A 21,609-nucleotide genomic window follows, 5' to 3' on the forward strand; every position below is an offset into this window, starting at 1 on the left:
CAGAAACATCTGAACTATCAGAGATTAATATCCATGAGGGTTTAACTTACTCCTCTTGACAGGACGCCTTCTCAGGCTTATGAACGGAGGCTGTTTATACAACAACGTTTTAGGATGAAATGCAAAAGTACTGTTGTGTTTCAGCCCCTCGTTTACACAGAAACTGTGTTTTAGCCGACCTAATGCAAACTTTTGAAAACAGCCACCTGGGTGGACTACCATGTTGTGCTTGTGCTTCTGAATCTGCTGACTGTCTTAACAAAATGTGCATCTGTTGCTCCACTTTTGCTCTTAGCATTTGCAAATACACCAGTTTTACCAAGAGCTGCTTCTGGACAAGAGAGTTGTAGCGCCAACTGCAGGCCTGGTTTGCTTACTGCAGCATTTTTTGTCCCTCAGCGTTTCCGTATAAACGCCGATTTTTTTCTCTGTGTTTTGGGGTGAAACGTTGTTGTGTAAACAGGGCCTGAGTGCTAAATTCTGTCTGACTTGAAAGACTAGATTAACTGCCAGTCAAAAACGATAATTTATTTTCATTTCACTTTTATGTTCATATGAAACTTTTTCCTCACAGACAAGGAGCATATCTTACTACAAAGGCAGGAAGCAGCGGGAAACAGCTAGGTTAGCTCTGTCCAACAGAAAAAGAAAAAAAAAGGAATGGGAGCCAACATTTCTGAAGCTTGTGTTGAGATATTTCATCCAGTTTTGCCTGACTAAAGTTAAAAAATAGAAAGAGTTTGTGGTTTTCCCAGGGTCCTGTGACTTTTTTTTGACCTGGTGTCTTTCTGTGGTTGTCATGACTAACGGGCACTCAGGCACGACAGCCAATGGCCGTGTTTCCCCTTACACCATACTACATGGCTCCCAAAGAGCTGTAATCTGGGGATGTGATAATGAATCTTTAACAATGTTTGATGAGAAATGAGATGTACTCATGTAATTAAATCAAAAATTTCAAACAAACTCTTAGCTTAGTCAAACACATCCTGAAGAGAGAGTGATCACACAGCCTGCCGTGTAAACACTCTCCACGGTTCACAGACAGACCTCCTCATTCAACTTATTTTGACTGTTTCTGCTTTGATAGATTAATGTTCTAGGAAATTAAATCGAACCTTATCTTGTTGAAAAGCAGAAATTAAAATGTGAAACTGCAACGGGTCTGTGTCTGTTTCACCAAGGGAACCAATAAATGAGCTGAGTCCAGTCCTCCTCTCGCCTTTTTTCCAAACACAAAATGTTGAAAACAAACAAGCTGTAATGTGAGCATGGGAAGCATTTTTGATTTGGAAAGTCTAAGATAGAGCTAAGACTGTTTCCATGCATCTTTTAAGAGGCTACAGCATGACAGTGACATTAGCTCGTCACTCACATGAGGCAGCAGAAACTCAGATACAGAAAAGGATTACTCACAATCCTATGTTGGCTCTTACTTCTGTGAAAATATTTGACAGTGACAGAACTAGAGTGATTAATCCTTGTGATCAAGAATTATTGTTGAAGTGCTTTATTTCAGTTTTTCCTTGGACTGAAGTGGCCTAAATAATGTTGAAACTAAAAGGTTTTGTTTTACAGCCAGAGCGATCCTCTAACGGTGAAATCCGACAGGGATAGAAACACGATCACACTGAGTTCCCAAATTTCAGCAATTACTTAAGTGTGCACAGTATTAACAAAACCAACAAGAGGTTGGAAACAAACACAAAAATAAGTCCAAGTCGTCCTTTAATAATTCTCTTTATGAGCAAATAAAAAAAAGGTTTAAGCAAATACAGTGCAATCAACCGCAACTCCATCAGTCTCTAAATCAGCAAAGACACCACAAGGCAAACAAAACCTGTCCAGGTCCTTTTATAAGAAGAGGTCAGCAGCAGTTTTTAAATAATTCATGAGATATCTGTTGAATAAACATGGCTTAAAGTCATGATGAATGGACATTTAGATGAGATATAAATAACAATCATGAACCAGCACAAGCATTGAGATACAAACTGCACTGTATGAAGCTGTATTAATCAACTTGACTTCCAAAAGCAGCTTAAATTCACATTTTCATCCATAACTTTGACATTTTCTAATAACGACATTACAGGATAACTCTGAATATAAATCAAATCCGTTTTTATTCTCTCTTGTTTATAAGATTACATGTAGTTGAACTTTACCTACATTTTTATTCTCATGTAAACGTGATCTGATTTGATGTTTTTCTGCTGGACTCCCTGCAGAGCACACGATGTTAACCTAATGAGTAACAGCATGTCTGTGTGCTGTCATGGTATTCGTCGGAGTGTGCATGCTGGGTGCAGCGTTTATGCACTATTTGGACGAGCATGTTTTGACAGTGTTTGTGTTTGGTTTGCATGTGATGGTATTGAAGAGAGCAGTGTCTGACAGCATTAGGTCGTGTGCTGCCCAGTCATGGGATTATCTCTCCTAGGGGCGTGTCAGCACCGCTGTGCTCTCTGCACCCTGGCACAACAGCACACAGTCTTAATCTCAATCCCAAAAATCCCCTCTCCCCTCTTCAGGAGCTTCCTCTGTTAGAAAGGAAGAAAGCACAGCAACCATGATAAGCTCTGAGAGCTCGCTCTGATCCACTGCCTGCACAGGAACAGGCCACTCACCTAATGCAAACACAGGTACATATAGGGTTACCATGTGTCCCTCTCAGACACAGGAGCACAGGAAGCAGCGTCCTCGTTTGAAGTTGATCAAACCGGCCTACACAGGAATGCTCAGACTCCTAGCATTAAGGATGAGTCAGTGCTGAGGGAGAGTCGTGAGTCATTTCTTGTTTAGACTGACCGTCTCGATGTTGTGGCCTCCTGGATATAGTCTGTGGCAGCCCAGCAGGATGGAGAAGGCCTTGCGGAAATCTGCATTGAAGGCATATATGATGGGATTGAGGGAGGAATTAGCCCAGCCGAACCACACAAACACGTCAAACGTGGTGGGGCTGATGCAGGGGAAAGCCTGCCCTCCGCTCGACTGCTCGCAGAACGGCACCATGCAGTTCAGGATGAAGAATGGGAGCCAGCAACAAACAAACACCCCCATGATCACGGACAGTGTCTTCAGCACTTTGGTCTCCCTTTTGAACGTCATTTTGAACGAACTCTCTGACTCTGCGATGCTGGAGCCTCCGCCCATGCTGTCGTGTCTGTTCTTGGCGCTTTCAGCTGCTCGTTCCAGGGCAGAAATTCTCCTTATCTGTCTGTGAGCGATGCGGTAGATCTGGGTGTATGTGGCCACCATGATGATCACAGGGATGTAAAAGCTTATGAGAGAGGTGGAAATGGCGTAGGTCCTGTTCAGGCTTGAGTCACAGTTTTCTGGGCTGCGGTAAGATGTACCATTTAGACCCGAAGAACCAGGTGACCCAGTGAGAGGGGGGTAGGATTTAGTTTGGGCTTTGTGCCAGTTGAGCTGCACTGGGATGAAGGAGATGAGCACAGAGAGTGTCCAGGTCACACTGATCATCACATAGGCCACTCTGGGCGTCATCTTCCTCTCGTAGCGGAATGGGCTAGAGATGGCCCAGTAGCGGTCTAAGCTAATCACACAGAGGTTCAAAATGGACGCCGTTGAGCACATAATGTCAAAAGCCACCCAGGTGTCACAGAAAGAGCCGAACGGCCAGAACCCTGCGATCTCTGTGACGGCCTTCCACGGCATCACCAAGATGGCAACCAAGAGGTCCGACACAGCCAGAGAGATGACAAAAAAGTTGGTCACCTTTGAGCGCAGGTGTCGGAACTTGGTGACAGCCGCGCAAACCAGCGTGTTTCCCAGTAAGGTGGTGAGGATGAGCAGCGAGAGGAAACAGCCAGTGAGGACGCGGCTGGATGAAGCCTCATCCAGGAAGCCAGAGTCTATGACCGTGGTGAGGTTCATGTGATCCATTCCTGAACATGTGTCGGTGGGGGAATGTTCACTTAGGCCATGCTGAGAAGTCGTGCCACATTATATCCACAGGGTGAGAATCTAAGGGGCTCCAGTTCCAAAGCGTTGCAAAAAATCCCTTTCATGGTGTCCTTTGTTGAATGCTGATGGCGATCTTTGAGGCAAGCCTGCTCTCGGCGTGACATTTGCCCCCTGACTCTGTAAATTGGATTTGCCATCATCCGAGCTCCAGTATGAAGTGACAGTAGTAACTTAATTCCTGGGTGTAACGGTGAGACCCAGTGCTCCACTGTTGTAGGTCTCAAACTGCTGCATAACAGGAATCATTTGCCTGCTCGCAAAAAGCAGGAGAAGCCCTGTGGATTACAGAAATGAATCACATTAAGTTGGATATATCTGTTCTCATTTTGATAATAGTTCCTGTTTAAAAATACAACACTTAATCTTTAGTTTGTTTTTAGGTATTTTTGTTTTGTTTATGTAAGCTTCTACAGCCGATTATATCGTGTATGTCATGCCACAGACTGGATTTTAAAAAAGCATTCAACATACACCGCAGCTGTCAGAGCAGGATTTTTCCAATGAGTGCGTCCTCGTTTTCAACGCATGGCCAATCAAGAGTCACACATTCTGACATACGCGCTCAAAATGCTTTATCTTCATCATCACACTCACCTCTTCTTTACTGACACACAGGTGCTGGAGCCTGATCTTCGGTTTCAAAATAAAATGTTGCACATCTTCTACTGAACTTCACAGCGTAAAGTCCGTCTTAATGCGTGTCCGGTCCCCTTCTCCGTCAACAACGCGCAAAAGAGCAGTGAGGTCACGCTCGTGTCATCTTCGGTCTCCTCAAAGCTGACTGTTGGTCACGAGCACACAAAGACGGTCCTCAAATGTCACTCACCCATCACCTCGCTCGCTGCGTCCTTCTGCAGCCTCTGTGCGCGTCTGCAGCCAAATCCCGGAGACCATCCGTGCGCCCTGACGCGCTGACGTGATCCCATTCAAGGGAAAGTAAAGCAGGGATGGGAGCATGTGACTTTGGCCCTAAAGCGACGAGTCCTGCTATACTGGCTCAATGCACAGCGCGGTGCAACTTGGAACCTAGTGTCCGTCTCAGGTGACCTGTTCTGGGGCGTTTAACACACACCACAAAGCCGTCCAGAGTGCGCTGCCAAAGAAGCGCTTCCTTTTGTTTTGACCTAGATACAATTGCACTATGATGTAGTATGATAAATTTAGGATGCAGGTTATAAAACTGAATCAGGGCAAGGGCCAAAGATGCCAGGGCAGTGGTTTACTGAGGCCCCCTGGTGGAGAAAGAGACCCACTGCGCCTCCAAGAGAAATGAAGCTGGGGGATCTTGAACCTATACGTGGATGCGTTTGTTTTGGTGCAAGATTTCATCAAAAGAGCCAAAGGTTTAATGAAAGACAGTTTCATGCCAGCACAGCAGATTGGAATAAAAAAGGACTCTTATTCTTCATCCAGCCATGGCAAACTCTTCATGCAGACCAAAGTCACCTTTAGCTACATTCATAATTTGACAAATCAACAGGGCTTGTAAAGGAAAAAAAAATCCTGCCAGTTTCTGTCAAGCACAGCTGCGGTTGTTCGAGTTAGTGCAAGCTGGTATGTTGCATGCAGAGCATAGTGAGACACAGAAACAATCGTGACATGCCAGCTGTCACCTCACAGTGATGTAAGTCGTTCTGACAGGAGGAAAAAAACAGCTTTCTTTCTTTCTTTTTTTTTACCCTTTCCTTCACAAACATCCTCACAATAAGACATGGAGAGGAGGGGTTAAAGCCTGAAGACTCAGGGAGCATGTTACAATATGCAAAGAACATAAACAGAAAAACCCACTGTATTATAATTCAAACTATTGTTTCAATTTTTTCTTAAAATCTTAAGTATGACTGGGCTTCTTGAAAAATAAAATCACAATTTTTCACGAGCCATGCATTAGATGATGAAAAACCAAACAGGTTAGTTATTAGTTGCTAAGCAGCTCTCCCTTCCTTGTCCATTTCTTGTAATTTCTTGTCTCTTTATCGTAATCTTTGTATTTGGAGTGTGTCATTACCTTGTACAGCTCATTTGTTGGTCATAGACACCAAACTTTTTGTGGCTTCAGTGATATTTTTACTACTTTTTGCTCCTGGGTTTGTCTGGAGATCCTACATGTAACCATGGCTGCATTGTTTACATATGAACTCAGCTGTTAGCAGCCTTTAGCATGTCACTGGTAACTGGTGCAAGGCCTGATGTCTTCCCACAAGGTGAGGAGAAGGAGGTGAGGACCACATGCTGGTTCCCAGGTGTGAGCTAAGAAGTGACGACACTGACCTGTCCTTCCATTTATCGTTTTTGGGAATGTGGGATCTATCTCCAATGAGATGGATGAGTTAGCTGTGCTAACCCAGCAACAGAGGGAATACCAGAGGGCAGAGTAGCATCATGCTATTCACAGACGTGACTAACGAAGCTAACACTAGACATGAATGCCACATTGGAAGAGCTTCACCTGCTGTGAGCAGACAGGATCCAGGAGACAGAGATGGAGCATGACTGAAGAAGCTCAGTACTGGACCCTGTGGAGGTGGAGGCTGGCTGAACTGGACAATGATGGACAAGCTGTCATCATCTATTTTCTTATGGACCTTTTCGCACTTTTTATACACTTTCTTACTTCTGTTTTCTTGACTGCTGCTGTGACTCCTGAATTTCCCTTTAAGGATAAAAAAAGTATTTTCTATTCTATTCGATTCTATTCGATTACTTCCAGGAAACCTTTATCAGATTTACATTGTTTCTAAAATCAAAGACGCTTTCTTTAGGCAACAAAACTTCTATTCAGAAATGAATGGATAAAGACAAAAATTAAGACTTCATCATTTTTGAGCTAAAGCCTGAGTGCTGCCAGGCTTCAAGAACATTAAGAGGTCAGGGTTAAGAGTTCAAAGGTCATAGGTAAATCCATGTTAGTTGGACAGGCAGAGGTGCATTGTGTCTCCACCTACTACCTGCTCTGCCGGTCGTCTGTGTTCAAAGCTGCATCTGCTGCTTTGAGTCAGTCCCATTCAGCTCAGAGGCTCCAAATACACCCACCTTTTCCTCAAAACCCCTGATTTCTCTCAATCTCACCTCTCTAAATATATAATGAGTCATTGCACATCTTTCTGTCCACAGACACTCTGATGTGACTAAGAGCATGAGTGAGAAAAGGGAAACTGCCACACTTATCTGTCTGCTCTCATGACTGTTTGAGCTAATATGTCTTAAAACTCTCTAACATTTCTGGTGTAGCTACTCAAGTCTGGACAAATCTCCAGAGCGTTTGCTGTGTGATGTTGTCTGACAGTAAACCAGCCACCCACAAAACACACCAGCATGGTAAGTAAAACGGCTTACTGCAAGAACAAGCTGATTCAGGCAGCATTGTGTTAGAAAATGCCAGTCCTCTGTTTTCTGCTGCTGTTCACGTGTGTGTGTGTGTGTGTGTGTGTGTGTGTGTGTGTGTGTGTGTGTGTGTGTGTGTGTGTGTGTGTGTGTGTGTGTGTGTGTGTGTGTGTGTGTGTGTGTGCGCATTGTGAGAGTGCACATTTATCACCAGTGCACATCTCTGCAGGTTCATTTAGCCCATGGATGTTTTTGAAGACATGTCAAAACTTACAGCAGTGCTGATGGGTAGAAGAGATAAGAGACAGCACTTCACTTCAGCTCTCTTTCACTCTGAATCTCTTTTACTCCTAGCTTTCGCTGTAAAACAACCTTTATCACACTCCTCCTACAGAACAGAGCACAGTGCAGTGTGTCTTAATTTTCATTTTAACTCTTTGGGCGTGTTTGTGTGGTAAGTTTCTTCTTTTTGATCATAAAATTATCTCTTTTATTTAACTTAAACTTCTAACTAACTTTGCTGCTATTTTTTCACTTTGACACGGAGAAGGTCAACTAAGATAAGGTAATGTGCAAAAATTTGGATTTTAAAAAACTTACATTAATAGACAGCGAGAGCAAATGTAGAAGTAGTATGTTTATTTTTAACAGCAGCACAGTCAGAGCAGAAACAATATTTTCACACTCCAAACATCACTTTGTAATTTTCAGTCAGCTAAAACATCATATAAAATATCAGCATAAATAAACAAATAAATATATTTTCAATAAATAATCTTTAAATAACACTCATACATACTTGTGTTTTGATCTAGAAAAATACTGGATATCAAAGTTGTGTAGAAAATAAATATCAAGTACATTCACTGGTCTTTATCTGTCTTTTAAAATTTTGGAGAGACACCTAAAATAAAATTAATCATCAACAACTGAAGCTGCCCTGTGTAAGAAATCAAATAACTGAACCCAAAACACTGGGTAAGTCTTCATCTTTTCTTTGAGTTAAGTTTCCTGATGAAGTTTGTGTACGGCTTTAAAGGAGTCAGACTTTTCTCCTTTGCCTTCATCGGACATTTCTTGTCATTCTGCAGAAAAAGGAACAGAGAGGGATCAGGATTGTGTCTCATTCTGAAGATATCTACTTTTACGTGCGTGAGGGAGAATAAATCCCAGCCATTCATTTACTGGCATACCTCTGGGTGTGGTTTTAGAGCCTCAAGATTTCTCTTCAGTTCTCTTAGAGTGTGTTCGCCATCTGCGTGTACCGTCGCATTGTGGAGAAGAGAATTCAACTCCCTGGCAAAGACACCAACACAGGAGGCCTGGAGAAAATTACAGTAACCGGTCAGGATGCTGGAACTTAAACTGAGCTCTGTGTAAGCCATGGTTATGGATCTTTTCTGTTGGCACGTTTAAAAAAAAGAAAAAAGAAAACACGATACTTACAGCATTTCTGTACATAAGTGGTGTTGGAAAAAGCACCATGTCCTACAAGAAGGGTAACAAAGGTGTATTTCAGTGATATATCCAGTTTCACACAAACAATAATGCAATCATGTGAAGCTAGTGTTACATAACATAAAGTGTAATAGTGACAGTGAGGTATACTTACCGATGTAAGATTGAGTTTGTTGTCTTCATGGAGCTTCTCCAGTTCCACCAGTCTGTCTTTAATCTCGTTGTTCAGGGATATGTTTAGCTTAAGACCTGCACAGAGATGCAACAGGGCAACAAGGGCAAAAACACACTTCAGCATTCTGCAGTGTTGTGTGCGTCTCTCTTTCTTCACAGCTTCTCTGTGTTTTTTTAAGCCTGAGTAGTGGTGTGATCTGCATCGGCCCATTTTTATACACAGAAGTCAGTAAGCTACAGGAAGTCCCTGATGTCATCTTCTGACACCTACACGGCAAAAAAGGTGGTTCATTGATCCTAAATTTATGATTTTTTTTTAACATTTGCATAAGCTGGATGGTTTTTAAAATCTTCTTAGGAATGATTAAAAAAAAAATGAAATTATAAACCAAAGTCCCAAAAGCTCTGTCGGAAGTAGACGCCAATCCCTGCCTTCTGTAACACAATCTCAACAAGATTTAAAGTCTGAGATAAACTCTTTTCTGCTCTCTTATTGTTCTTTACAGAGCACACACATAAAGCTCAATATTGAGGAACTAAGAATGCAAATAGCGGAGACCTTCAAATAATTCAACAAAAAATATCAGAAACCAACAGAGGAAGTATGATGCACTGTTTGCTCCCTTTTTGTTATAATGTTTTTACAGTCATTTAGTCAAAGACTTATCAGAGTGAAAAGTGGGCTTCATCTTTTCTTCCCAGCTCTTCTCTAGTTTATCCAACTTAGTTCAGAGAGGATCTGTTCCGTACTATTCAGGCACAGATTGCTCTATTTTGTGAACTTGAAGTTGGTGTGGTGAAAGTTTTTTTTTGAACATTTTAAGTAAGAGAGCATGCACAGCCATCCATATGTCTTCTTAAGCTACCTCATAAGATGTCCACATTCCTTTGAAATTTGCATCATTCAAACTCTTATTCACCCTTAGCCGTCAAAAGTAAAGGAAATGATGACACCCTGTGCGGTCTCACTGCAAATATCCTATATTTAGCACAACTTGTGAGCATCTTCTGAAAAATAACCTTGTGGAAAATTTTGACAAGAGAAAAGTTGAATGAGAGCACAACATGTCAAGTTTCTTTTAAGTATGAGGAAGTCTCAAATGAAGAGCTAAGTAACTTAAATTGGCATCCCTTCTCTTTTTTGTTTCCTCCTTTCATCACTGCTGAAATTTCCCAAATATCTTAGTTTCTGTCCACTGTAAAAATGTTTGAAATCAGCCTTCAGTCAACAGTGTGATTATTAGCTGTGGGTGGTGTGACTGTGGTTTCTGTTATATTCAGGTCCAGGAGTTGATAGTACCTCTGACTCAGTGGTGACACCTTGTTTATTTATATACTTTTTTGCTCCAGTTTGTGAGACAGTGAGTGGGGGGAGGGAGACTGTGGAGATTCCCCACAGACAGCGGTCAGTGATGGCATGTCGGTACTTCTCATGATGTCACTCTTTCACTTGTTAACACATGCAAGAGTGATCTCACCCCAAATCCTCCTTCAGTGGTACTTATTCAAATACATCCTACTGGGGAGATTTTTTATATGTCTTTTAATCTTAATAAAGCCTGGTCTTTAATTCTATTCTTTATAACAGTGGAAAATATATTTACCCTTTTTTATCAACATACTGTATTCTGTACTTTAAGTTTCTTTTTTTAATGCTTATATTTTGTTACATTGCCATTGCTTTTACTGTGTGTGTTCCTTCTATGTCTGCTTTTATTATCCATTGTGAAGTTTTTTTTTTTTTTTCTTTTCTTTGAAAAGTGCAGTGCTACTAAAGTTATTATCATTCTTACTACGGTATATTGGTTTAATTTCCAAGGCTTCTGCAAAATCATAGCTCAAAATTCAGAAAAAGGTAAAGAAAAAAAACCTTTGATACTAGAAACTTTGTCTTTATTTAATTTGATTTTAATTGTCTCACAGCTACGCACAGGCATAAAACAGACAGTATACTTAAAAAAGTTGCACATTGTGATAAAGTACGTGTTCAGGAGGGGACTAGAGCAGGGGTCTGCAACCCCTGGCACTGAAGCCTCATGTGGCTCTTTGGCTCCATTACAGTTGCTCCCTGTAGCTTTGAATAAATATTAGTGATATAAAGAAATTTGACTTTTCTAACAGGGGGTATTAATGATGCCTTGACAATAAACAAAATCATGATAACCTTTACTTTAAACACACCAACCATAACTCTAACTAACCCTAAACTTCACCAACTCTAACACCAAGGACACGGTGACAGTGGTACCGTACTTGGGCACGGTTCACTTCTCTGCTTTGGCACACTTTGGAGAGGTGGGCTTCAGCACGGTTTACTTCATGCACTAGCACAAGCACGCGGACAACGCGTGTGATCCACGATGTATGACTGCTGCGGGCGCACCTCTTGACAATCATTTTAAACAAAGCGGGGGTGTTTAGAGGCCTGTGTCTGACCAAAACGACTTACCATAAGTCAAAAAGTCCCTTAAGTTGTAGCAGTGCTCTCTGTGTCTCATTGTGCTGACTGATGAGATCCCCCTAATGTAAACAGACGCTTCACGATGATGTAGGTGGGCCATGCGCGTGTGTGATACCCGCTAAAGTCTGGTTTATATTGGTGTAGTGTGACCGCTGGCCGTACTCTCCAGCAGGGGAACGGCGTGCTTAAGCACGGCACGGTTTGGGTGGCCAGTGTGACTGCGTCCTAAAAACACACAAACCCTAAACTTAACCTAACCCTTGACACTAAATAGAATAACCCTAACCGTACATTTGAACACACTAACCCAAACCCTAACCCTAACTAACCTGAGCCTTAATTGACCCTAATCTTCACTGACCCTAATCCTAAAACACACTAACACTAACCCTTACCTCAACTAACCCTTACCCTAAAAAGCACCAACCCTAAGCCTAACCTTAAATAACGTAACCCTAAAACACACTAACCCCAAGCCCAATCTTAACTAATCCAAAATCCATTTTTTTTTTAACCTTAACCCAAAAACGTCTTACCCAAACCCAGACCTAACACACTATAACCCTAATCCAAGTGAGATGAAGCAAAATGACTCCTTTGATAGGAAAGGCTGCAGGGCCCTGGGGTAGAGGAAGAAAAGCCTGTGAAGTTCAACTTTCCCTTACTCTGCATACAGTTTCAAGATCCATAAGAAGATACATGGGTCGTAAATCCCTACAATCTGGAGTAATAAAACATTTAACTTCAATGTAGACACTTTAATAAGTAATACTAATAATATATTGTACTTTAAAATATAATAATAATAATGATATAAAATGAATTAATAAAAACCTGTAAAAAAGGATAGCATTAGCTGTCCAGTTCCTTATTGCAAGCTTAACACCCATGAAACATTTCACAAAAAGTGGTCAAAACCTCATAAACTGAAACCCTATAACAACACACGTGATATAACTGCTTCAAACACTTTTTATACTTTTACACTCTGAGGTTCAAAGTGTTCATAGTCAAACCTGAAGACTTGATAAAAGCCTGCTGTCTCAGAAAAACAAAAGATAACATCAGTTTTACTTGAAAAATGTGCTCTTATATCTATGCAGAGACTGACAAGAAAAGAGTGAAGATAATGAAGGAAAGAATGATGAAAAACAGTCAAGTAATGTCTCAGTTTTGTATCTGCTGAGTATCTCACTGAATTTCTGAATCTGACCAAAGAAATGTGTTGTGGGAAGTCGTTTTAGATGCCTTTTCTGACACTTCTGGATTGACACTTACAGATGTGTTTGGAGCATGAATCCTGAAGAAAAGCACCAGTGATGTCTGCTTTCAACAAAGAGAGGTTATGTTGGAAGAAAGCTGGTTGCATGCTATTAAAGACTGCTGAGTCATTCTGGATTTCCTGAAAGTTTGGGATTGGCTTTATCATTGTGCAGATATGAAGTAAATACAATAATCTAATTAATGGTTATTTATTCAGTTACATATCAAATAATTAACAACCATGGGGCCATGGTAATAAAAATATGCAAGATTTAGAAACCATTCTAAACTACTTTCTTCTTCAAAGAGACACAAAATAAATATTGAAAGACCCAAAAAGTCTGTGATTCTTTCAGTACCGTGTCTATCTGTTTGAAGTGGGATCTATATAATTCCTGGAAGTGAACTAAAAAAATGAGGATGACTGAAACTTAAAAGGGCTTGCATCAGCTTTGGTCTATTTAAAAAGGCAAATGAAATTAAGGTACATTTCCTTCCTCCTGCAACTTTAGGAGTGGTTCTCAGTCTAACAGAAACTGAAGTTTCATTCAATTTAATTAAAGAAAAAAAATATTCCAAAGTGTAGTAAGTTTACCGAAACACGACTTTCCCTTGTGCTGTTATGTTTTGCCTAGTGGCATAATAACCGTCAAGTTTTTGGCACACATGGTGAAAGCTCCAAAATATACAATACAAAAACAGTGCACAGCTCCATCACTGTTTTAATGCTCTGCTGCCATGGCTCAGGCTCAGTCATAGATTTAAAAAAAGCCCAACAATTTGCTATTGTTAAGCTTTCAACAGTTTCACTGATAGCTCATTATCCAGGCTAGCATAAGACAACAACTAACAGTATCAGAAAGACACGTTTTGCTAGCAGTAACAACAGAGAGGATGCTAAAAGCTGTTTAGACTCATTATAAGTCTTAGAGTTAAAAACCGTGAATAAGTCATAATACTTTCTCTAATCCACACAGACTCTTTGTGGTACTGATGTGGTGAATAAAGCCATTACACAGTATGGAAGCCCTAAAGAAAAAAATTCCATTACTTAAAAGCTGCTGAAGGTTTTTTCCCAAATGTCTATACCTTTAGATTTTTTGTGGAGCTGCAACTTCATGGCTTTTGCTGAACAGTGGGGAAGTGGTTGCAGCATTTTTTTCTGTCATCATGGAAGACGGTGTGGTTCCTTTGTCTTTAACACCATCAGTGGCTGAAGAGATAGATGAGTGCGAAGGTGTCAGTTTGTGGAGGACGAAGGGGAACATTTCTGATCTTTTGCTCACCGCAGGGGAATCTTTGCATGAGAGAGAGAATGAAACCATCTGTAACCTTACCCAAACTTCCTAGAAGTCTACAAAAAGGCTGTTTCTTGCTGCAATCATGCAGGGTTAACAAATATTTCTTGAAGTCTAAAAAGTGTCCTCACAAAGCTCAGAGTGTCAGTGACAAAGTTCAATAAGAACAAAGATAAAGAGCACTGATGCTGTAATGGTGACCTGTCCAGGCAGCTTCCATTTATAAAGGTCTGATTAAAGCCTCATCCATGTTAGGCTAAGTAGAGGTGTCTGCTCCTGAAAATCACAAATACAGAAATAGTGTTGGTTATCTTTGATCAGTGACTTGAGATTACTGATACTGGTTAATGTTTGGTTAGTTTCTAGTCATATGAAAAACACTTCACTGGTTTTTGAATCAGCGTTCACATAAGTTACCTCTGCTGTGATATGCAAATAATGGAAACATCTGAGTGCATCTTTGCCTGTTTCATCTGTTTGTGTGTTGCTTGTAAGTGGGTGAATCTGAGACTGCTGACTGTGGTGATCAGAAAGTTTCGACAACTCATGCTAGATCGTGTGTTGATAAAATGTAATTCTAACTTTTCCGTTGACACGCCACTTAACCGTGAGTGTGGCACATTTTACTCCGTCATCAGTGAATTTAAAACTTGAGGTAAAGGAAAAATCATGATTCCAGTTAAGTCTGCTCCACTGACCCACTTCAGGAAATCCTGGAGTGCAATAGCTGGGCTATAATGTAGTCTTTATATGCTACAAAACAAACTGTATTCAAAATGCCACCTATAATCTATTGCTTTCAGTCTTGATTTTTAAATTTCTTTTGGTTTAGCCCCTGTTAGCTTGATGGTACTTGTATTGAACAAGGCCACAATACCTCTACAAGAGTACACATTTGACAGTGTAAGCCCTTTGTCAGGAAGAAGTTGGTGCTTTTAGCGGTTTAGGGGGCTGATGTTAGGATGCCACCAATATAACAGAATATAAATAAAAGTAACTCTCAGTAACTTCAGTGTGTGCGGGGATTCATAAATGGCTGAAATAGAAAGACATTTAAGTATTTATTTCATATCCTTGATATCGACGGTCAGTTTCCTGCACTAGTTAACTAGTTGGAGCGTACCCAGCTAGATATTAGTTGCGCACACCAATAATGGTAAGTTGGGAAAGAAGCTTTCATTACAGCTTTCTACTGTTTAAAATAATACTAAAAACATTAAATGAAGACTCTCAGATTGCTTATTAAGTGCTTTTTCATTTTTATTTGTATGCTTTCTGTTAGCCCTCTGATGTATAGAAGAGTAACCATCCTTTTATTTTTGATTCTTCTCTCTGTTAAGGTCAGGATGTCTATCTTTGATGCCCTTTTTCAGCTCACATGTCTTGATAAGTTTTGCAAAGTCATCCTAAATTGTCTCTTTCAGTTTCTGCACTCATAAACAAAACCCCGTCTAGCCCCACAAGTGTGCCAAAATTGCTCAACTGACAAATTTTCCTTGACAGTAACAATCGTTAAGACAACTGTGTTTGTATTTGTTTTGATTTTAATTTTCGGTGGGTTAAGTGTTATCACATCTTTGCAAGCTGCATGCACCACATACTGTATTTGTGTGCTCAGTTGGAGGCACATTGTTATCTCGTTTTGAGGAAAAGATCAACCATGATAAGTGTGTGGCTGTATGGCATACAGTGAAATAGAAAGTTGAGATACATACAGAATTATTAATCAGAATGTCTAATAGATATATAAAAGAAACATGTTAGTACAATAAAACATCTGACACCTGCTTTGCATTGCTTTTAAATTCATGATTTGACATTTGACATGTCAGAGCTGTCATTACAAATGCCTGGAGCCTCTTTAGGAAGCAGTGCTATAAAACAAACAAGGCACTGGGTGAATACTTTTCTGTTCTAGCTGCTATTTATTTCCCATTGTGGCAGATAGTTAGGCTTTTTATAATTGCATTTTTAGCCCTTTTCCTTTATTGCTTTTAGTGAGATGGTCAGTGCCTCAGCATCACAGAGCACAAACTTGTCATCAGGCACATCATCATGTGGCGGCTCAAGAGTTGGGGTGTGAGCTACAGCTTCCTCGTCTTCGACTTCTTCCTCCAAGTCAGAATCCTCAAAGTCATCTGGATACTCAAACTGATCTGAGACTTCAGCAGTGTCTGATAGCTCTGTAAATGAACAGAAATAAAGACATATAAGAAGTTTTCTTTATCAATCCACAATCAAAGATGTACTACATGTACATACACACATATCTTGAGTCTTACATTCATAGTTGCAACTTTTAACAAATGCATGGCCTACAATCTGAGATAATGTGAGAAAAAGTATTTCAGAGAAATTGAAGAACAAGCATGTTTGAGGATTTACACTTATTGACATGTGTATGACTTCTTGTGTATTAATTCTAATCAGAATAAACAAAGAGGTTACGTTTTTCCTTCACGAGTCAATACAACCTTAACCAAGCGTTGTTAATTTTGCTCCATCCTGTCACAAATACAACAGATGTATGCAACAGTGCATAAACGTAGCCAGAGTGGCGGCTTTTTTTTAACCCCAAACTCAACCTTTGACCTCTAACTCCTGACCAAACTTGACAAACATATGGTGCAGTCTTACGTCACAAAACACAAAGGCCAATGCTATGACACAATATAAGTACAGACACAACACAAGTTGAAAAAGGTCAAGTTTAGGTCAACTATGAGGTAGATGTTTCCTAAAAGACAGTTATCCCAGTGTTAATACAAAAAAAAAGTGTGACAGTAAGTAAAACGCTTTCTTTTTCAACATCATCTGATGACAAATATAGCTTTCAACTTGTGGTATTCTTTGTGGTTCTTGTATTTTTATGATGTTTACCCGTGATGTGTCATCTTACATTTAGCCTTTAAGAATAAGTGATGTCTTCACATTATAGCTTCATTTATCATAGCTGAAGTTAAGAAAGAAAACAATGTTTTACTTAATTTTGTAACATTTCTGTGTCCGCAGGGATAACTTGAACTCTTTTGACTTCCGTTATGTTGTGGCTTTTGCATTTTTGTGTTATTGCTTTTGCATTCTCATTGTGGCTTTTGCAAATTGTCTGACATCTTCCGGCCACCAGCTACTTTCTGACTGATTACTCTATCAGTAAAACGCTTCTACTGGGCCACTCAGATTTAGCTGATAAAGTAACCAAAGTCAGCGTTTTGTGTTATATTTCACTCAAGTATTGCCATGTGAGGCTTTTGGCCATGCTAAATAATTCCAAGTACAATCATTCCTGTACTACAGCTGCCAACCAGCTTCTAGCTTTAATGACTAGTCATAAGTAATGAAATGTTTGTCTTCACGATTAAGCATTACCAAGAGAATGAGCTGAATCTCTCCTCACTGGAGACCCTGAATATTTACTGTGCTCTTCAGAAGAAGACATGCTGTCATCTTCATCAAAGTCTTCAGGATAGTTATAGTCGCTTTGGTCTTCTCCATCACACAAAGAATCTCGGTCTTCCTCCTCCTCTTTGCCCATTTCCTCTTTCAACTCCTTGTCTTCCTCCTCATGCTCTTCCTTATTGTCCGGCCCTTCCTTCTCTTCATCCTCCCACTCCACATCACTGCTGGCCACCATACTATTCTCTCTGCCTTCCCATAAAGAGGCCTCAAAGTCTGTGTCTGTGTGTCCACTCTCTATGTCACTGCTCTCTTCTTGAGCTGTATTACTGTGAACAAAGTCACTCTGAGTGTGTTTAATAGCCTGGAGGTGAGCTTGCACGCAGGCACTGCTGAGGATACAAGCAGCACTCGGCCTGAGGTCAGGGTTGAGCTGGAGCATTTTCTGGATCAAACAGATGATGTCATCAGAGTAGACGTCAGCCAGAGGATCATACTCTCCTGTAGTGATCTTGTAGAACAGACTCAGCAGGTTTGAGGCTGTAAACGGAGGCCTGAGAGCACAGATCTCATACAACAGACAGCCCAGAGCCCAGATATCAGCCTTGGAGCTGTAAGGGACATCCCTGCAGAGCTCTGGACTCAGGTAGCTGGGTGTGCCAACACATGTGGAGGCCATATCGGCCGTATTGGTCATCACTTTGGAAATCCCAAAGTCCCCGAGCATCACTTTGCCTTGCTTTGTTAGCAGTACATTAGAAGTTTTAATATCCCTGTGCAGTATTTTGGCCGTGTGGATAAATTTCACGGCTGCAGCAACTTGCACAAACCAGCCCATCACAGTTTCCTCTGTGAAAAACTCCTTGGTTTTTCTTTCTTTGATTTTGTCATCTAAAGTCCCACCATCACAGTAGTTCATCACAATACAGATAAATCCATCACTCACAAAAAAATCGCTGCATGTGACTATGTGAGGGTTCCTCAGGCTTCCGATGATTTCAGCTTCTTGAAGAATTGTCCTTTGAGTTTTTGCAGCCCTCTTTTCATCTATTTTGATCCTTTTTACCGCGTGCAAGCTCTTTAGCTGTACGTGCCTCATGAGAAATACGTCCCCTCCTCCTCCTCTGCCCAAACACAACACCTGCTCATACTTCTCCATGTCTCGATCCTGGACCAAGTCCAAACAAAGAAAGGTGTTCTGTTCTGTTTTTGTTGTCTTAATGGCAAAGCTAAGACTGCGTCAACGTCGACTCAGCACTCCGACACACGACACCTGTCAACGTACGTTACGGCTTTTGTGTTTCCCGTGGTAACCAGAGCCGGTAACCACTTAGGTGACGCAATGGACCAGACGCAAAATTTAAAAAGGTAGCGGCTTTGTGTGTGGTGAGGAGGGGGGTATAGAGAGACAGTTTGAGGGAAAAAAGAAAAATCAGTAGTAGGAACCAATGTCAAACAAACAAATAAAACATAAAATGGATTATCGACCGGCCTTGATTGAATCAGTAACCAAGCATGAAGCATAAATGTAGACAAAAAAAAAATACGTCTGCTAAATGAAACTGTAGAACCGAGTAAAGGCATATGGATTTATAAGTTAGGATTTATAAATAGGTTAAGATAAAAAAAGATACCCTTAAATAATTCTCTTACAGAAGTAAAAATAAAAAATACAAATAAACTAAATGACGGATGAAACGCGCAAATAAGAAAGCAAGTGAATATAGAACAAGGTTTCGAGGTGGGATTCTAAAATACCGAGTGTCAAGGCCAAGTGAAGTGCAGAATGTGTACATGTGTGTAGAATGTACACATGTGTGAACTTTTTCATTACCCAATTGGGCGAGTGAAACAATTGCAACTGTAAAACCGTTGCACATGAGTGAGCTATTTCCCATTATAGTGAAAACATAAACTAGAAATTGCACATAGAATGAGCAATTGCATTAGAAGATATTTCAGCAGGTAATATGGTTCTTTTTAAAAAATTGAGGGGAAAAAAAGCTTTGGGAAGTAAATTACTTTTATAACGAAAAATACTTAGCCACTGTGTCCCTTTTTAATTATGACAAGAGGTGGTATAGCTGTATGATTTGGAACTGCAATCACTGGTGTATACCACTAGAGAGCAGTGTGGCCACTGACTTGCTCTAGTATCCCTTTAATTAGTCCACGAGGAAGACATCCTGGCGTTTGCGCAGGCGCACTTGGTGAATTCTACCCACAACACTGAAGTGCACGTTTGAGCTTGTTGTGATTTCTTTTCTACTACTTTCTTACTCACGTGTTTTAAGATGCCACCAAAGGGAAAGGGTGGAAAAGGTTAGTGGTCCTTCAGTTATCTGCAGATGATTATGAGTATAGAAGTGTTTGTGTTAAATCAGACACATTTACGAACCTGCAGCAAAACTACACTAATCACTCTATCGGTTTCCTCATTTTTCACATCAGTACATTGCTTGATTCAGTATTACTGTATGTTGCTCGGTGTTTATCTGTATAATCTGCTGTGATGGTTATGGACCTTGTCGCCGTGCAGGAGCGGCTTCAGGAAGTGCAGACGCTGACAAGAAAGATAAAACGCCGAAGGGAGGCACTGCTGTGAAGGTAGCTGCATGAACACTTATAAGAAAACTACGCCACAGAGATAAGGCTGTATGTCAAGCGATATCAGGGGAATTATACCAAGCGAGCACTGCCCACGTCTCTTTTCACCACTTTGAATGAGTGAGAGGAAAAATGATTCGTTCATTAAGGAGGAGTAGGGTTATTTACTGATGGTCACTACAGTAAGCATTTAAGGGCTTTTTTTTTTTTTTTTTTTACATGTTCTTCTTTTTAGAGAGTTTTCAATCGACGTTTTTACCTCTGACAACTGTTGCCTCCTTCCCATTGAACATGTAGCCCTGTCAGTCAGCTATATAAAGCATGTATTTGCATTGAAGACATCATGGCCACATACACACTAAGCTTGAATCACAGAAAACAGAAAGAGTTTGTCTACAGTGAAAATGTGTTGCTTTGAGACATCATAAACTGAAAACGCTGATGAATTATTATTATTATGGCACATTTTTGGCCCATTCTATTATTCAGTAGTGATTAAGAGGACTACTTGTTTAATACTAACCACTTGTAGCTGTGAAATGATGATTAGTATTTGTTTTCCCCCAGGTTCGGCATATCCTCTGTGAAAAACATGGCAAATGCATGGAAGCTATGGAGAAACTAAAGTCTGGAGTCCGATTTAGTGAAGTGGCTACACAGTACAGTGAAGACAAAGCGAGGCAAGGAGTAAGAATATGCACTTTAAATAATGTATAATCTGTTTCAATCCCTTTTAACTGCCTGAATTTTTCTATTTATAGTGCAATACTTGCAGAGATATTTCACATCCATGAAATACACACCAACATTTATTTAGCAGGGTCACTTTATGGTGATGCAGTATAGCACATATCCAATTTTTTAACAACTCTATACATCTTCCCCTGATAATTTTCCACTTTATAAATAAATATTTGAATAAATATTTGAGTTGTCAGAACACTTAGTGCTTCAACAAGGTTTTTACTTAGCCCCTTATCTGTAACCTACTTCTGCTTAGAAAGTGTTTCATTAGAAAATAAGCATTTTGAGTTGTGTTCATGGTCCTGTTCCACTTCTATAGTTTTTGTCTTCATTACTGTTTTGTTCCTGACAGGGAGATCTGGGGTGGATGACCCGGGGATCTATGGTTGGACCTTTCCAGGATGCTGCATTCGCCCTACCTGTCAGTTCCATGGATAAACCTGCATACACAGACCCACCTGTCAAGACAAAGTTTGGCTACCACATCATTATGGTAGAGGGGAAAAAGTGATGATAGACAGTTAAACATTCAAATCAAAGAAGATGCTAATATTTCGAAAATATTTTTTTTCTTTATCTGTTTCACTGATCATTTGGGTTTTTATTCTGGAATGTTCAAGAACAATGAGTCTGTCAGATTTGGCTTGGTTTACATGCACACTGCTTTACCTACAACTCATCACATAGTTGTGTTCTGACATATTACTTCAGCATTTATGTAATTCACTGCAGTGTCTTTTTCAGCTTAATTAAATTCATGAAAACCATATTATGAATAAAATATTTTCACCCAAGTATTTCGAGATGTTTTTATTTGTGTATGTGTGTTTGTAAAAATTATGTGGTAGAATATAAGTATTTGCTTTGTTTAAAAGAAATACACACGGAGTTACA

General features: G+C 40.3%; 3 protein-coding genes across 3 annotated transcripts; 1 reads left to right on the plus strand and 2 right to left on the minus strand.

The window, feature by feature from the left end:
- Window positions 1–1,774: 1,774 nt before the first annotated feature.
- Window positions 1,775–4,889, minus strand: drd1a (dopamine receptor D1a). The gene is made up of 2 exons (XM_074674242.1): window positions 4,585–4,889; window positions 1,775–4,265 (listed from the first exon to the last, which is right to left on the minus strand). Exon 2 carries the CDS (start codon window positions 3,907–3,909, stop codon window positions 2,791–2,793), a length of 1,119 nt encoding a protein of 372 aa, XP_074530343.1. The 5' UTR covers window positions 3,910–4,265; window positions 4,585–4,889; the 3' UTR covers window positions 1,775–2,790.
- Window positions 4,890–13,617: 8,728 nt separating this feature from the next.
- nek12 (NIMA-related kinase 12) lies at window positions 13,618–18,662 on the minus strand. Its single transcript, XM_074673419.1, has 2 exons — window positions 17,338–18,662; window positions 13,618–16,151 (listed from the first exon to the last, which is right to left on the minus strand). The coding sequence occupies exons 1-2, from the start codon at window positions 18,521–18,523 to the stop codon at window positions 15,940–15,942; spliced, it is 1,398 nt and encodes a 465-aa protein (XP_074529520.1). The 5' UTR covers window positions 18,524–18,662; the 3' UTR covers window positions 13,618–15,939.
- Window positions 18,663–19,544: 882 nt separating this feature from the next.
- On the plus strand, window positions 19,545–21,504 carry pin4 (protein (peptidylprolyl cis/trans isomerase) NIMA-interacting, 4 (parvulin)). Its single transcript, XM_074674462.1, has 4 exons — window positions 19,545–19,686; window positions 19,904–19,971; window positions 20,539–20,658; window positions 21,068–21,504. The coding sequence occupies exons 1-4, from the start codon at window positions 19,659–19,661 to the stop codon at window positions 21,224–21,226; spliced, it is 375 nt and encodes a 124-aa protein (XP_074530563.1). The 5' UTR covers window positions 19,545–19,658; the 3' UTR covers window positions 21,227–21,504.
- Window positions 21,505–21,609: the final 105 nt, after the last annotated feature.

The sequence above is a fragment of the Halichoeres trimaculatus genome, unplaced genomic scaffold (assembly GCF_033239565.1).
Source record: "Halichoeres trimaculatus isolate MK-OKI-2021-1 unplaced genomic scaffold, fHalTri1.1 fHalTri1_scaffold_7, whole genome shotgun sequence".
Classification (NCBI taxonomy): Eukaryota; Metazoa; Chordata; class Actinopteri; order Labriformes; family Labridae; genus Halichoeres; species Halichoeres trimaculatus.